General features: G+C 44.1%; 1 protein-coding gene across 2 annotated transcripts in view; it reads right to left on the bottom strand.

Annotated features, from left to right (window-relative positions):
* The window catches only part of PHF2 (PHD finger protein 2), a 140,704-nt gene extending 132,996 nt beyond the window's left edge, over positions 1–7,708 (bottom strand). The window contains exon 1 of one of the 2 annotated variants that reach the window (XM_067543821.1): positions 7,546–7,708. In XM_067543821.1, the coding sequence (XP_067399922.1) occupies positions 7,546–7,643 (98 nt within the window). In that variant the 5' untranslated portion in view covers positions 7,644–7,708. Of the gene's footprint in view, positions 1–7,288; positions 7,356–7,545 lie in introns of those variants that run through there. The other variant, XM_067543822.1, reaches the window with a different exon arrangement.
* Between the last annotated feature and the right edge of the window lie 10,035 nt (positions 7,709–17,743).

Consider the following 17,743-nt stretch of genomic DNA (forward strand, 5'->3'; position numbering starts at 1 on the left):
GCTCTCCCTATGGCAGACAGGTACCAAACCATACATAGCTTTATAGATTAGAAACCACATCCGTAATTGTTCCTGGAAGCAGATGAGCAGCCTGTGTGGTTCACAGAGCCACCAAACCACTCCACAAAGTTGGAGACACGCTGCATTCTACATTATCTAAATATTTCCTTAAATGTAAACTGCAATAGACAAACCTGGAGGTGACAGTGCCATATTAAAGGAAGGCTGTAACCTTTTAACTAATCACAGATGAAAAACAGCAGCATGACTTACCACTACTATCTGGAGAGCCAAGAGCAGCTGGGAACCTAAAAGTACTCCAAGATAGTGAATCTCTTTGGCAAAGGATGGACATTCTCTGTTAACAAATAGAGCAGTCAAAGCCCCTATCAGCAGTTACTCAGATTGTTTTCCCTAGCCAACATGCATCACCTCAATCATTTGTAGGTTGAGCTTCAGCCAACTTGTTCTGTCCAGGTCTTGCAAAAGCAAAGAAACTGTTCAGTCTCAATCTAATGAGAAGCCACAAACAGGGAGGTCATCTGCATACTGGCGATACCACAGGCCCAAACATTTCACAAACACTCTCAAACAGGCATTGTGCATGTTAAACAGAAGGGGGAACAGTATGGAACCACAAATGAGAAGGACCTCACAGACCCTCGGAAACCTTTCTGAAAGGAAGGAGCAGAGCTAGTGAAGAACAGTTCCACTCTCTCCTGTTCGACCCTGCCAGCATATCAGGAACACCACCTTGGCAACATTATCAAAAGCTATAGTTCTAACAAAATCATCACAGACTCTTGACCTTTGTCCAGGGCCAGAAGGTCATCAACCAAGTCACTTTAACATACCCGATCCTGAAACCAAAATGATAGGGATCTGGGAAATAAAAAGATGCCTAGGGAAGTGTAATCTTCCCCAGAAATGGAAAGTTTGAGACACAGTAATAATTGGCAACCAGAAAGATTATTAACATTAAGCGATGGCCTCTTGAGAAAGATCTCACCATTGTTTCTTTAAGGGTGCTTCGCTCGGTCTTCCCAAGAGAAGACAACAACAATCCCCATCAGTAAGGAACCCAAAAGGTTTCTGACTGGCTTTCACCAGGCATGAGAAACCTGATCGGTCTCACACATGATTTTGTCAGGTAATGTCACAGAGTAATGGTTTCCAAGCTGTTGTCCACTTCCTGGTGGTCTACAGAGAGCTGGCTAGTTATAGGGCACTTGCTCCTCATCTTCATTTCCAGTTGATAAAATACATTAAATGAAAGCCTAAAATACATTAAATACTTTTCTAATATTAATTTCCTATATAAGTAATCGTTGTTGTTGCTACAGAGATGTTATTCAATGTCAAATAAGAGGGCAGATAAGAATGTGATGTGAAATAGCCCATGAAATCTTTCTATTAAGATGCGGTGCACGCTACGGAAAAGTTTGGAAACTCCCACCACAGAGGAATCAGGTAAACACCTGAGCCATTTCCATAAAAACAAAATAGGGATTATGGAATTAAGAAATCCCACAGCCTATCATGTAACTTGAAGAAATAATGAAGTTTTCCCCCTTCAGAGATTATTAGTTTTAAAGAGCTTCTTTGTACATTGATTAGTTTGAATATTAAGTTTGAATGTATTTGTTAGGTTTGGAAATAGTTCAGAAATAAAATGAAGAACTTTTTGTGACTATCATAGGGGCATACAATGTGTGACATGAGTTTAACTAACTGAACCAACAAATTACATTATTTTTAAAATAACAGTTTTCAGTGGTAGAAGTGTACAACACACACTTAAACTTGCAAGATTAAGATCTCTAGGAGACAACCATGATTTAAAAAAAAAAACCAAAAAAAAACCCTAATCCATGAGGTACGTTTCATTTGTTGAGTACCCCTTTGTGCTTGTGTTACAAAAAAAGGCAAGTAGGAGAATCTGAATGGCCTCTGTCTTCTATAATGCCACTTCTTATGTTTCTCTTCTCCAAAGTAAATACCAAGTCTCTAATCTCTTCTTGTGTGGAAGCCCCATCATTCTCACAGCCCCTAATTATTTTTACAGTTCATCTCTGAGCCATTTCGTTTGCTGCTATTTCTATTTAAGATAATTAAAATTGAACAGTTCTCAAGTTGAGGATACACCACCCATTTATATAAGGTCATTATAGATTTGCTATTATCTTCTTTCCCTTCTAATACAGCATGGAGCAACCAATTTGACTATTACAGAGCTTTGATCAGATGCCTTCAATGAGCTGTCCACGGTCATGCAGAGATCATTTTCCTGAGCAGTTATCACCTTCCAAACCCATCAGTGTACACAAGCATCTTAACTAATCCCTTCCTATTTACTTGTCTATGTTGATTTTACTCTGCCAACATTCTGTCTTAAAACCTTGAGTTTTTAGGTCCTACTTGAGTTCTTAACAAAAGAAGGAAGCCTGCTAAACAGCCACTGGACAATCCAGATGCTAAAGGAGCACTCAAAGAAGGTAAGGCCATTGCAGAGAAACTAAATGGATTATTTGCATCCATATATCCATTTGCATCCATGGCTGAGAATTACCAAACCTGAGCCATTCCTTTTAGATGACAAATCTGAGGAACTGTCCCAGATAGAGATGTCATTAGAGGAGGTTTTGGAACAAATTGATAAATAAAACAGTAATAAGTCACCAGGACCAGATGGTATTCACCCAAGAGTTCTGAAGGAACTCAAATGTGAAATTGCAGAACTACTAACTGTAACCTATCATTTAAATCAGCATCTGTACCAGATGACTGGAGGAAAGCTAATGTGATGCCAATTTTTTTAAAAGGATCCAGAGGCAATTCCAACAATTAAAGGCCAGTAAGCCTAACTTCAGTACTAGACAAATTGGTTGAAAATATAGTAAAGAACAGAATTATCAGACACATAGATGAACAAGATTTGTGGGAAAGAGTCAACAGTTTTTTGTAAAAGGAAATCATGCCTCACCAATCTACTGGAATTCTTTGAGGAGGTCAACAAGCACGTAGACAAGGATGATTCAGTGGATATAGTGTACTTAGATTTTTGGAAAGCCTTTGAAAAGCTCCCTTGCCAAAGGTTCTTAAGCAAAGTAAAGTGTCATGGGATAAGAGGGAAGGTCCTCTCCTGGATCAGTAAATGGATAAAAGATAGGAAGCCAAGGGTAGGAATAAATGGCCAGTTTTCACAATGGAGAGAGATAAATAGTGATGTCCCCCAGGGGTCTGTATGGAACCAGTACTGTTCAGCATATTCATAAATGGTCTGGAAAAAGAGGTAAACAGTGAGGTGGCAAAATTTGCAGGTGATACAAAATTACTCAAGATGGTCAAGTTCAAAGCAGTCTGCAAAGAGTTACAAAGGGATCTCACAAAACTGGGTAACTGGGCAACAAAATAGCAGATGAAATTCAATGTGGATAAATGTAAAGTAATGCACATAAGAAAACATAATCCCAACTATCTATATCTATATATATATATATAGATATAGATATAAATAAAACGATGGGGTCTAAATAAGCTGTTACCACTCAAGAAAGAGATTTTGGAGTCATTGTGGATAGTTCTCTGACAATATCCACTCAATGTGCAGCAGCAGTCAAAAAAGCTAACAGAACGTTGGGAATCATTAGAAAAGGGATAGATAATAAGACAGAAAATATCATATTGTCTCTTTAGAAATCTAGGGTGCGCCCATATGTTGAATATTTCATGCAGATCTGGTCACCCCATCTCAAAAAAGATATACTGGAATTGAAAAAGGTACAGAAAAAGGCAACAAAAATTATTAGGGATACGAAACAGTTTCCATATGATGAGATATTAATAAGATTGGAACTTTTCAGTTTGGAAAAAATATGACTAAAAGGGGATATGATAGAGGTCTATAAAATCATGACTGGTGTGGAGAAAGTAAATACGGAAGTGTTATTTACCCTTTCTCATAACACAAGAACTAGTGGTCACCAAATAAAAGTAATATGTAGCAGGTTTAAAGTGAACAAAAGGAAGTATTTCTTCATATGATGCACATTCAACCTATGGAACTCTTTACTAGATGATGTTGTGAAGGCCAAGATTATAACTAAATTCAAAGAAGAACTAGATAAGTTCATGGAGGATATGTCCATCAATGGCTATTAGCCAGGGTGGGCAGGGATGCACAACCATGCTCTGAAGTGTCCATATCCTGTTTGCCAGAAGTTGGGAATGGGTGTCAGGGGATGGATCACCTGTTCTAGTCATTCCCTCTGAAAACCTGGCATTGGCCACTGTCAGAAGACAGGATACTGGGCTAGATGCACCATTGGTCTGACCCAGTATGGCCGTTCTTATTTTCTTAATCCTCTTTAGTCTTGGCTATTTAATTTTAACACCTCTCTGTCCATTCCTTTCTTCCAAATCCTTAACAAACATGAGATACTGCACACCACTTTGGAAATTTGTCTAGTACATAACCCTAGAGCACCCCACTATTAACACTTTCCCCTGTAAGAAATGGCCACTCATTCACACACTTTGCTTCATATTTCTGAACCACTTTTTAAATCTATGATGAGACTTTACCTCTCACCTCACAGCTAACAAGTTTCTATAATAGCCTCTTGCAAGGAAGTTTATCAAAATTATTTTGAAATACCTCTATAAACTATTTCTGCTCAGTCTCCATTAGTCCATTTAGGGCCTGCACCAGTACCCACTGACTCCAGTGACAGTGCAAACAGACCCTTAGTCTGCTCCAATCCATCTCCTTTATGTGGTACGCTGTGAGAACTCTTCAAAAAGAGTTAACAGGAGACAGTCACAATTTACCCTTACAGAATACCTATCACACTGTATGCACTCAGTTTAGGTGCTTATAACAATCTTTAAATGATTTTCCTATTTTTTTCCTGGCCTATCTGGCAGATAGCTTTTAGCTCAGCTACTTTTTTCTTTAATTCTCTTAGAACTAATAGATGAATTACACCTGGTCCTGGTGGTTTACTCTGTTTTAATTTCACTTTTTTGATACTTCTATCTCTCATGGTATCTGAGCTTTACTACTTGTAAAGAATTGGGTTTTTTGTCCATGTTTACATCCTGATGAACTAGCAGACACATTGACTCTCCTGAGGGCCTCCAATAGTACTTTGGATAAACTTAAAAGAGTATCTTACTATTTTTTATATCTCTGACTACTTATTTCTCAAGTTTCCTCTTGGTTTTTCAAATAAATACTGAAGATGATTTCCATTCTATTTAGTATCACTTAAGTGAGTAATTTTTAAAATGACACCATTTTAGTTTTAATAAATTCTGGTACCTTGCTGTTCATCCCCCCTCCATGTTTCCCTTTATTTTGATTTCAGATTACCTGGAATACGCAAACCTTTTATGACTCTAAATTTATTTTTAAATACTTCCAAGGAGATCCTCTTAATTTTAATCCCTTAACTTTCCTTTCAAGCCATTTTAACTAACTTCCCCATTCCTACAAGAAAAAAAACCATGTTCTTGAAGTTGTTTCACAGTATTAGCTTAAGTCTGATTACTGTATATCTCCTCCCGCCCCACCCCCGCCCAACTCTGTGTAAGGTCCAAAGCTTGTCTCTCTCACCAACAGAAGTTGGTCCAATAAGAGATATTACCTCATCTCCCTTGTCTCCTCTCCCCATTGCCACTAATAACCTCAACGATATTTTCTATACCAATGGTTTAGAAATAAAGAAAAAAAGAGAAGGCTCTCCCTTTGTCTGCTCCTAAACCAACTCTCCCAGACTCCCAAACAACATTTCCCCCATCCCCTCAAAAGTTGTAGGGATATAATAAAGTTCAGTCAATTTATATCTAACTAGCAGTAAGTCACCTGGGGCTCTGTTTTGTTATGACAATCCCTGTGATCCCAGAAACTTACTGTTGTATTGTGACACCAAGATCAGAGCAATGCTGTTGACTCCGCGATAATGCAGTTTAGTGGTTACATGACAAAGGGGCAAAACACTGTATTAGGGATCCATGCTCCCCCAGTTGCCATACAATGCGAGAGGACAGGGGGAGGGGTGGGGGAGGGTGGCAGTACTGTTCTGCAAAGTTGCACTGACCGTCAGGGTGAAATGATGACAATTGGTTAGTTTTATTGTTAAATTGTTAGCAGGCTGCTAATTGTCAGTCGGCTCTGAAGTCCCTCCCTTTGCTCTGGGCACCCCTTTGAAAACCTTGGAGTGTCAGTCACAGCGGGCTGTTACAGGGTGTCTCGAAGGGGGGCTGCTATGGGGTGCCAGTCACAGGGGGCCGCTATGGGATGTGGGGGTGCCAGTCACAGGGGGCCGTTAGGGGCTGTGGGGGTGCCAGTCACAGGGGGCTGCTAAAGGGTGTTAGTCACACAGGGCCGTTATGGGGTGTGGGTGTCAGTCACGGTGACTGCTATGGGGTGTCAGCCACGGGGGCAGTTGGGAGTGTGGGGGTGTCTTGGGGGGCTGCTATGGGGTGTCAGCCACGGGGGCAGTTGGGAGTGTGGGGGTGTCTTGGGGGGCTGCTATGGGGTGTCAGTCACGGGGGGCTGCTCTCGGTGTCTCGCCCACCCTGACCCTAGACACTCGCGCGGGCTCCCCGCTCTCCTCGCGGAGGGGCCCTGCCCGGCAGGGGCGGGCTCTGGGCTGGCGGGTCTGACTCTGTCCCCTCCCGCGCCGGCCGGTCGGCCGGGCACCAAGCGCGCCGCGGAGGGGCTCCCGGGGCAAGTCGGGCCGGCTCTCAGCGCAGCGGCCGTGGACTTCCTCCTGCCTGCCGCGGGCAGCCAGAGGCCCCCAGCCCGCCCCTCCGGGTCTTGCTCGCAGCCCGCGCCGGCCTGTCTCCGACTCGAGCCCCCTTCCCCCGCCCATGTGCCCCTGCCCGGGCGGGCCCGGCCCGGCGCTCCGCTAAGGCCAGTCCGGCCATTGTGCCCCTGTCACACGGGAAACACCCCGGGGAGCAGCGAACCGCGCCACCGCGGCGCCCTGCTCGCCCGGCCCGGCCCGGCCGCCATCTCCCCGGGACACGCTCCCTCGAGCCGGGCCAGACTCTCTGCCTCTGCGAACCGGGCAGCCCAGCGGTGCAGCCGCTTCTCCCCCGCCCCGCCAGCGGCCTCGTTTCCCGCAAACCGAGCCCGCGCGGCCGAGGTGCAATGGTCCAGGGAAAGCAGGCGAGAGCCGCCGCCGCCGCCCCCCGGGACAATAGCCCCCCACGACACCGCGCCCGGGGGGGAAGGGCATTGTGCGGAGAATCGAACATTTACCAAACAAAACACACACACACACACACCACACAAAGCTCCAGCAGCAGCGAGGGCGAGCGAGCCGGGGGCAGCCTGGCTCCTCCTCCTCCTCTCCAAAAAGGCCTGTTGGAAAACTGCACAAGCAGCAGCGGCGGCGGCGGCGGCAGCAGCTCCGCCGCCTCCCTCCCTCCGTCTGCCCCGGAGAGCCCGGGACGGGAGGCGAAAGGCAGCGGGCGAGAAGGGGCGACCGCCGCCCGGGGGGGGTGAGGGGAGCAGGCCCGAGCCCTTTGTGTTACCTGCCGTGGAACCAGTCCTTGCAGGCATCGCACTCGATCATGAAGCGGGTTACGTCGTAGGGCAGCCTGCAGATGCAATAGACGGGCACCGTCGCCATGTTAGCTGAGCTCCCTTCAAAACAACACCCGAGCGGACTCCCTCCCCGGCAAGCGAGCAGGGCTGGCGGCGGCTCCTGCCGCTAGGTAGCTGGCGGCTTCTCCTTCCAAAACGCGAGCAAAATTTGCAATGTCCAGAGACGGAGCGGGGGGGGGGGGGAAGAGAGCAGAAAGGGGGGGGGGAAGAAAAATCAGATAATGCAATTACAGCTCCTCAAGGGCGAGCTAGCAATGTCAGAAAATAACCAAGGGCTTCCCAAACTTTGGCTGCATGGCTCCTCTGGCTCTGCGAGCTCCAGGCGGACCGGGGCTTTTTGGTGGTGGTGGTAAACGATTATTAGCCCAAATGTTTGGCGAAATGCATTCTAGTGCGTGCCCCCTGGTGACAGTACAGTACCGCGGCTTTTCATAAACACTCCGAAATGTAGCCCTTGCCTTGTAGTGTCCTTACGTCAGCTTGCAACATTGTAATATTTCCTCCGATGGGGCTGGGGAGGGAGGCTGCAGAAGGGGAGGCGAATCTGAAAACTCCGCTTGGTTGGCACCGGGCAAAACATTAGCGGGGATGGGGGGGGGAGGCACCGACCTCGCTGAGAAAAACAAACAGGGCTGGGTGTAAAAACGGGGACGAGTAAAGGGAGGGAGATTTAAAAGAAAAACGACGAGTGGAGATGGGCGGCTTTGAAGCAAAGATCTCGAAATCTTTCCGCCCCGCCAGGAGAATTGTTTTTAAAAACAAAACTGGCCTTAAAAACAAACATCAATCTCCACCTTGGAGAGGGAGTCCTACCCCACTCCTCCCAACCGAGTGCCACGGGGCAGCAGGGCTGAATAAAAGGAGGAACTGAAATGAACCTAGCTGTTAATATAACAAGGCAGAGCGCGGGAATGTCCAAAGGGGGACCTAAAAGTAGGGCAGCAACTCCGGTTTTAAGGAAGACAAATAAGGGCTTTAAAAAAAGTTATTTCGTTGTATGTTGCACACAGCATAGGACGGCCAAGGGCCAGTGCTGTGATCCCTACAGAGAAGGGACTCGAGAAAGAATTCAAACAAGGAACCCATAACACAAGATTTATATTTAATTGGAAAATGATTCTGCAAGAGGGAGGCGTAGGAGAGGGCAGCCTTTCTAAAGGAAAACGCCTCTGAGGACACACAAAGTTTCCAGGCAGATCTATTCCAAAAAGTGTTGAGGAGGAAAAGATTAGGCTTGTTTTAGTCTGCTTGGGTGCAGTGTCCATCGCCCACAGCGAGTTTAAAGGAAAACAAGCTTTCCGCGTGAATCAGCTGGCGGTGCCTTTCTTTTCCGCCAGCTTGTTTGAAAACGAGAAATAAAATACGTCCCGTATGATCAGTTTCGATTTTCAACGGATGTGACACACAACGTTGTTTCCAATAAGCCTTGTCTACTGAAAGCTAGCTGCCGGTTCAAACTTTTTGAAAGTGTCACTTGTCACTTTTTCCTCATTCTAATTCCCAACTTGAGTCGCACTTAATTGATTCAAATTGTCATAAGCCTTCCCACAGCTATTAACATATTGTCCAGCATGGTCCAAAGCCATAGATTGTGAAGTACACTTATAGCTGTAATAAAACTATACTATAGATATGTTTGTGTGTGTACACATATACACATAATTTTAAGTACAACATGTATAATATGTGAATATGCATACACCCATAAACAATTTTCAGGCATAGCACGTAGCTCTAAAACACAATAACCTTATTTTAATGACAACCAACTCTATATCCAAAGGAGAGATGGTTAAACTTTGAAGTAAAATGATTGTAACTCAATAATTGCACGGTGATGAGTATAGAAACAAAGGCTCTATAGAATTATTAGCAGGTGTCTAAACAAGGTGGACTGCATGAAAGGTGAACATATTTTAAGAGGGAAAACTTGTATTTGATGAAGATATTTTGCAATGTATAATTTCCTTAAAAGCTATCTAATCTACCTAAACCAGTCCCCTCCACCCACGTTAAAAATGGAGTGAATAGGTCTGCTACCCTTAAAAGAGGAAAATAAATGCACTGTGCCTATGAAATGCCAAATCAAAGCTATAGGATATTGGGTACACATTGCTAAGGGCGGCTCAGGAATACAATAGTTGTACGGCCCAAAATTGCAACCCTCATGCACAAAGGAGCAACAGCAGCCGGGTCAGAGGAACCTCAGTTTGAACTTGATACTTCTCTCTGAAAGGTGAAAACCTCTTTACCAGCTGGCAGATTCCTGCTGTTGGAAAAGTGGCAAGGATCATGGTAGCTTGTGTCCCCCAAGACTGGAGGGAGACTGACAAGTCATTTTATGTAGGCTACTGACTGAGACAGCAGTGGCTTTTAGTTACTGCCATGCTGGCTGTAGTGTTAGAAGTGAAAGTCTCTATCCCACATTCAATATCCTGAGCCATCTACTTCCCCTGGGGTTGTTTGGTTGTAGAAGACTTTGCAAATTATTAAATATTTGATGACAACTTTCCTCTGTAAACAATGTATGGTTTCAAATGTTCCCATAAAACAGAGGTCAACGTATTACACGGTATTGTATGCACATCACAAACTCAGATTACTAATGATGTAATCCAACAGGGTTAGTAATAGAGGCTTGCATTTTCAAAAGTGGCTAGTGATTTTGGGTCCCTCCAATTTTTTGGGTGCCAAATTGAGACACCTTGAGATAGAGGGAAGGTGTTAAGCACTAAGACACAGATCCTTTTTAGCATGTCTCAAGATGGGTACCCGAAATTACTAGTCACTTTTGAAAATTAAAGGAGACAAAACCTATAGTGCCCCAGCCAGAAAAACATGAAACCAGATTGGGGAGGAAGAGAAGGGGAATGATAGCAGCAGGAAAAAAGGTCTAACAAATAATACATTCAGTGACCTTGCCAAAATGTAATTCCCTCCACCACAAGCTAGTGGGGCTACCCTGGAGTGAATCTTAGTAAGGGAAAGAAAAAAATAGACGCAAATGATCTCACCTGGCTTTGGTCTTGAGATGAAATGTGTATGCAGAGACAGCTCAGCAGGTGCCATTTTGTTTTCCTTTGAACATGGTAACTGCATTTTTTAGTGTCCTTTCAAAATATATATAGTTTGCAACGTGCTGAAAAGTATCAAAATCTGGCTGTGATAATTACAGGATAGGTATAGTGTGAAATGCAGGTATCTGATCACATGCAAACATTGTCCTCTTACTCTATGGGCCGGAGCTTGCTCCCACTGAAGGCACTTTTCCTATCAATTTTCATGGGAGTAGGACCAAGCCCAAAACGTTTAAGGAGGCTGAAGAGTCCACCCCTACTGAGAGTCAAGTTGGTAGCTTGCTCCAGCACTTTAGTTAGGGGCCCCATAGGGTGAAACAGAGCAGTGTTCTTACAATCCCAGAGAAGCAAGATGTTTCCATTAACATGCTTTCATGTGAAGTCAACATTTACACTGGAGTCAGTAGGCTTTGAAATGAATGGAGCAGTTCACAACTGTCAGAACTATCATTTCAGCCTGCTCACAATGCCAAAACGACAGCACTACAGTAGTCACTTTCCAACATTTATCTGGACAACCTAGGGCAAGAAAGTTAATTGTTTTTAAAATAAAACCATACATTTCCTTTTTAAATGAGATCATATTTAGCAGTGATCTAATCTCATATATATCATGTATTTAACCTGTATCTGATTAAAAGACAACTCTGTTCCAGGTTAACAATATCACAAATGACCCAATAAATAATGTTACCATGTGTATTGTTGCATTTGAATTTGCTCCAGGAATGTGGCATCTATTACTTTATCTGTGTACTCATTTCAGAACACAGATAAAAAGAAAAGCTCAGCTGTTTGATGTAACCATGGATACATCAGTTCATCATTTCGCTAGTGTTCAATGCCTGGGCTTTAGATTTTAGCAACGTGGATCTGAGGAAAGATAGTAGTAAAAAAGTTTTTTTTTTTGTTTGTTTTTATGTGGGGGGAAAAAAGTAGTACAGAGGCAGTGGTGTCTAGTGGATAGAGCACTGGACTGGAACTCAGGAGAGTGGGGCACTATTCCTGCTCTGATCCTGAGCTGATGGGTGACCTTGGGCAGGTTGTGTCCGGTGCCTCAGTTTCCCTATCTGTAAAATGGGGATAAATATTCTGCCCTCTTTCATAAAGCATTTTGAGATCTACTGATGACAAGTGCTACATAAGAGCTAGGTATACATCCTGTCCACTGTATACACTGTATACATCCTGTCAGATACAGAGGTTTAAGACTTGCTCATTGGTCACAATAGATAGCGCATAACACGTAGCCTAAATTCACAGTTCATATATTTCTTTATTGTATTCTTTAGATTTGATTTCAGCTTACAAGACATAAAACAATTCCTATTCTGGGCTCTGGGCACTCTTGACAAATAATTAAACACACAGCGCAACAAGGACAAACAGCCATAACAAATTAACAGACTTCCTCTGCACTAAGAGGCCAATCCAGATAGCTCCCTCTTGTTTATACCAAAGAAGCACCAGCTCAAACACCTCCACTAATCTCAGCTACTGCAGTATGAGAAAGAAAGACGACGTCTCAGGCAGGTGAATACCAGAATATTTAGGGTTTCATGGGAAAAAAATAAAACCTTAAACCCCCTCTGAAATCACAGAACTCTTGTTGGTTTTGCTGTATACAGACTAACACGGCTACCCCTCTGAAATCACTCAGCTGCCGGTGTGGATCACAGAGCATTCGAGTCACGTGCTCATGGCGACAGGTTCTTGTTTAATGAGCAAACCACCATATTCTGCACCAGCTTCGGTTTCCAAACTGATTTAAAGCATAGGGGCATGCAAAGATCATTGCAACAGTCCAATCTTGAAATGACAAAGGCATGGATGATGGGAGTCTACAACCAAGAGGACAGATCACAGATTTATGACCCAATGCAGATTGAATAAAACCATACTAGTCTTTGCTGCTATGATTATCTAACAGCTGCTGGAAGTCCAACAATATCCCTAAGCCAGTAACTTGATTGACACTGAGTAGACAGACATCCTCAGTCAGAGGGGCAGATACAATCCTTTCCATAGTCCCCAGATGCTTCCTCAGTAAACCAGTTTTCTCTGGATTCAGTCAATCCGGAGCATTCGCGTCCACACCTCAAAGTTGCTACCATAAACAGAGACACCAAGCTATGCACCACCCTCTGGGTTGGATGAAATGAAGAGAGGGAGTTTATAAATGCATACACTAGACTGCAGTTAAAAAGGAACATCTATTTACACTGTGAAATTGTAGGGGATGGGTCTTAAAAGCAACAACTCACAACAGAGTGTATTTATCAGTCAGTGGGCCTAAATCCTGTAGGACATATTCAGACAAAACATTCACTGACTTTACTGCTGCTTGGCATGAGAAAGGACTACAGAAATGGACATGCTGAATGCATGTGTATATTGACTGATACATCTGCATTCCAGAGTTTATTCTTGCTTTTTGTACCATTGGTATTTTAATTTTAAAAAACCAAACATATTTCCCAGTTTGTGTGGATGCACTCACAAACGTAGGAGCTCATCACATCATGTTCTGTGCTTTGCGCAAGCTCCTAAATGCTTCAGGGGCTGCTTGAGCCAAACCCACCCCATGTGATCTGGGAAAAACTGGATCTTTGCATCCCTCCTATTTTCCTTTAGATAATTTCCACCAGCATCTCCAGGCAAGCAGCCCTATTTCCAAAGCACTGGCTGGGGCTCCATTGCCAACACATCTCAACCGGCAAAGTAGGCCCTTTTAATATCGAGGGGACTTTGGCAGCAACAACGAGGATAAACTATGACATATCCACCTTCCAGCAAGCTGAGGCAAGAACCTTAGACTTCTTTGCTAGGAATCTCAACTGTTGTATCCTGAGCCACCCTTAGCAATGCTGTACCCAACAGCCTTCAGTTTTGCTAAGTCAGCTAGTTGTTCTAACATTCTCACTGGGATTTAGACCTATAAGCCACAGCAAGAGACTGCTCTCATTAATGGGGAAGGAGTGGTAGGGTTCAGATGTGACGTCTTAATCCGTATAATGCAGATTGGAGCACTGAGTTCAATCTCCTCCTGATTCTTCTGGAGCAAAGGGTAAGTACAGAAAATTCAGCAGAAAAAAACATCAGAACAGATAGCCAGAGAGTATCTTGACTTGAGTCTCTAGTCAGACATAACTGGACTAGGTTTAGCTGTAACCCATGCTAACACTGTGTGGCTCTGTGTCCCACCCTGCTACCTACGCCACATGTCAAGGTCTAGGAGTCCGCTACTGTCTTTGAGCTCCTAGACACAGGTGGGATTTCCAAACATGCCCAAGTGATCTAGAAACATAAATCACATTGTGGAGGACTTGCTACTTGGGCACATCTGAAAACCCAAACCTAGACTGTTAGCTCAACCAGGAGAGTCTCATGCTCTTCGAGCCAGATTCAATCCCCATAGCCAAGCCCCAGCACAGCTGTTACACAGATAAGGACTAGTAATCATTTGAGGAGTTTTCTGGGAGGGTTTTAAATGCCATTTTTGTAGCATTTTTCCTCCAGATGCAGAGTATTTTCTCTCTGTTGGGGTGTGTATATAGACAGACTCAAACCTCTGAACTCCTTTTACACACTTATCCTCTCTGGGGTTTTTAACATTAAGAAGAAACTAGATTTATCCTTTTTCTCCATCTGTGTCTGCTCTTTAAGAAAACTATAGGGAACAGAGAGGCAACCCTTAACCTCAAGAACTTAAACAAAACAGGGATTAGTTGGGGGCAGAATACTTCTTTTCCAGTTTTCCCTCCTGAATAGCAGGCAACAGATTTCCTGGTTACACTTGGCTTTTGAGTTTGGGGAGGCTGCTGTGGGACACGTAATGTTTGCTTTTTAAATAAGCATTTTAGCAGCTCACAGCAGAGCAGCACTCTAACGCACTAAAAGATGTTGGGGGTAGAATTGCCTGTGCTCATCAGACCCCAGGACAGGGAGACGCACACTAGAGAAGTAGATGGATGAGTGAGGTCACAGGGAAGCATTTGGGTTTAGAGCCTCCCGGTAGCATTAAGGTGCTTTCAATTCAGGAAAGCATTTCGGTTTAGGCAGGTTTTCAGGGGTTCCACTTACCTCTATAATGCCCCCAGGTATCAGGGCACACAGTTGCAAGGGACTTCACCTGTAGTGCTCCCTGCGGACCACTTCTTTGGCCCTGCAGTGGCCTGTCTGTCTCCATCTTCCATGGCCCAGCCCTCCAGCCAAGTCACCTTTTAAGTTCAATCCTCTTCCAGGGTAACAAAAGTCCAGCTGAAAATCCAAATAAGCACCAATGCAAACAGCTCCTTTTGCTCCTCTTGGGCTATGCTGAAGCTCCGAAGCCTTTGCTCCTACTCCCAGACCCTGCAGGGCTCCGTTAGGCACTGTAAACTGACCACTGCTTCCCAGAGCTTTCTCCCTAGAGTCCCTTCTTCCCAGCAGGTTTCTCCACTGCCTCCCCTCCAGAGGGACGCTGGCAGCTTCTCCCAGAGCCTTCCCTGCTTCTTCAGGCCCTACTTCGGGGCTTCCCTCAGGAGCCCATGCTGGCGCCTGTAGATCCTTTCCAGCCTGCCTTCACCAGGCCCTTGCCTGAGAGGGCACCCAGGAGAGAATTCTACTCTCTCCCTTTCATAGCTGGGATCACTAGTTGTAATTAAGGCACTAGATCAGGATCAGCTGGGTGATAACTGCCCAATTCCCCTTAAAGGGCCAGCCTGTGACACAAATGCTTAGCTTTCCAGGGACTAAAGCATGTGTTTACTGTGAAGCACTCTTCCTGAACAGGGCCGCTGTCCTGAGTAGGGGCCTAAGACAGCAGTCCGAGTGCCTCGCTAAAAAACAAAATAACTCCCTCCTCACCCTGAAAACAAGCATTTAAGATTTTTACACATTATTCCTAAGCAAATAATATTTAAACATTAAGCAGCAGAGTGGTTTAAAAGGGACTTTTACACACCAAACTGATTGCAACTTTAAAAAAATTAAAGTATCTATTTCATAAACATAATATGTACCAAAGTCTGCTTTCATCAGTCCCTATACAAACCCTATCACTTGCTTAGACCTCTTTCTTGTGCTTGATGTCTCAGCACACCTGAAGAATATATCCAATCAAATAGACTACAGAAGCTTGTAACAGGATGACTGACTGACATGCAGTCCCATATTCCCATTACAATTTCATAAAATAATTTTCTAAAGGCCATTGAGAACATGGGGGGAAGAATAGTGGTGGGGAGGGCAGGAGAGAATATACCAAATTTGAACTTTACCTTCATGTCAGGAATCACCAAAAGTTACTATTCTCTCTTACCAGACGCCAACTGTTCAATTACATTTGTGCACAAAATTCTAGCAATTCAGTAAATTTAGCACACTTCTTATGGCCCTCCATTGTCCCTCTCTTTGGTGCACCTCTGGAGATGTGCAACAAATGGGGGAAGGGAAAGAATATGGCTTCTGTTAAAGGAAAAGATGGTTTTGGGGAAGCCGGAGCACAGAAATTTCAGAGGCATTTGGCATACTGACTATAGTGAAGTGGAAAAAGGTAAAGGAAAGACCAGGAACTTACTGTTACACTCCCTGCTTCTGAGTGCAACATACCCAGTTCTATTTAATAGATTTGAGCCATGAAAATTGTCAATGGTAAGCAAGCACGCCACAGACACTGTGGCTAATGGGCTGCTCTCGGTTAATATTCTTCTCTTTTTCCAGGTTGTGCCTTTTTGTCATTACACATTTCTCTGTTTGGGGGACGAGAGGGTGTGGACTCCCAGTCAGAGCCGGCACTGGGCATACGCAGACAAAGCAATTGCTTAGGGCTTCGAGCAACTCAAGGGGGCCCCCTATTTGCTTTTTTAGAATGTGTTGTGTGTGTGTGCAGGGGGGGAGGAGGGGGGAGAACCAAAAATATTCTTGCTTAGGGCCCTCAGTAGGCCAGCACCACCTCTGTGACCAGTCTGGAGGATTATAAACATAGGTTAGACAAACATCTGTCAGGGATGGTCTAGGTATACTTCATCCTGCCTCAGTGCACACAGCTGGATTAGGTGATCTTTTGAGTTCCCTTCCAGCCCGGTATATATGAATTACAACAGGTCAGCAGTCTTAGCTATCTCCCCATACAGAAAACCAGAGCCCTTTTTTTCAACAAAGAGAGTGGGCCCAAGCAAACATCATACTATATTCTAAAGCACTAGAAAACTTACTGGTGTGTCATATTTACATCCGGTCAAATGCTCTGCAACTCATCCCAACTCTAGTGAGCACAAGTGCAGAATTTAAATAAGTGCATGCACTGGGCAGCTTATAAAATATTCACACCACTTTTCTTTTTTTCATATTGAGTGTCTAATGAATCGTTTGCACCGCACTAGCCTGGGTGATTAAGATTATTTCTGCAGTAAAAGTTTTGGGAGACTGGTTATATCCTATACAGCACATACGCTTAATATTCATTTGTGCAGCACCAACGGCGTGCTAAACATGTTAGCGCCAGGCTTGATGACAAGATCCCTGCTGTCTCTTCACTCCTCATATTCATTTGTCTGGCAGTCTCTATAGGTAAAACTCCCAATGACTTCACTGTTGTTTAAAGCTGTTTTCAGTTTACCTGTTTCAGCTGACTACAGAACAGCTGGCATCATGATGTCAGCCAGTTGAAATCCATCCTATTGATCTGGAGTATCAAATTCCAAATGAGAATCCCTTTTATCCAATCACTTAGTCAATGTCTATTCCTGAAAAGCTGTAGGGTATTTACTGTATAAATAAAGAGCCTTATTTTCCAATTATTGAAACACATTTGTTTTGTTGAAATAGGTGCATTTCTTTTGAGCTGCATGTGTATGAACTCTAGTGCCGATGAAAGTGGCTGGACTGGCAGCCCAGGAGAATAAGGGTCTTTGTTATGATACGGCACAGGCAGTTGCAGAACAAGCTTCCCCATTCTGCCCAGCCAACGTATCTGCCTCCATCTTGGCCTAGAGTGGCCAGTTCCAATGGTACAAGGTAAGTTAGGGCTCCCTGCCCTCTGTGCAGAAGCTGCTAACAAAGTTGC

This window comes from Emydura macquarii, unplaced genomic scaffold, assembly GCF_026122565.2.
Source record: "Emydura macquarii macquarii isolate MOO-44397 ecotype Brisbane River unplaced genomic scaffold, CSIRO-AGI_Emac_v2 contig_968, whole genome shotgun sequence".
Lineage (NCBI taxonomy): Eukaryota > Metazoa > Chordata > Testudines > Chelidae > Emydura > Emydura macquarii.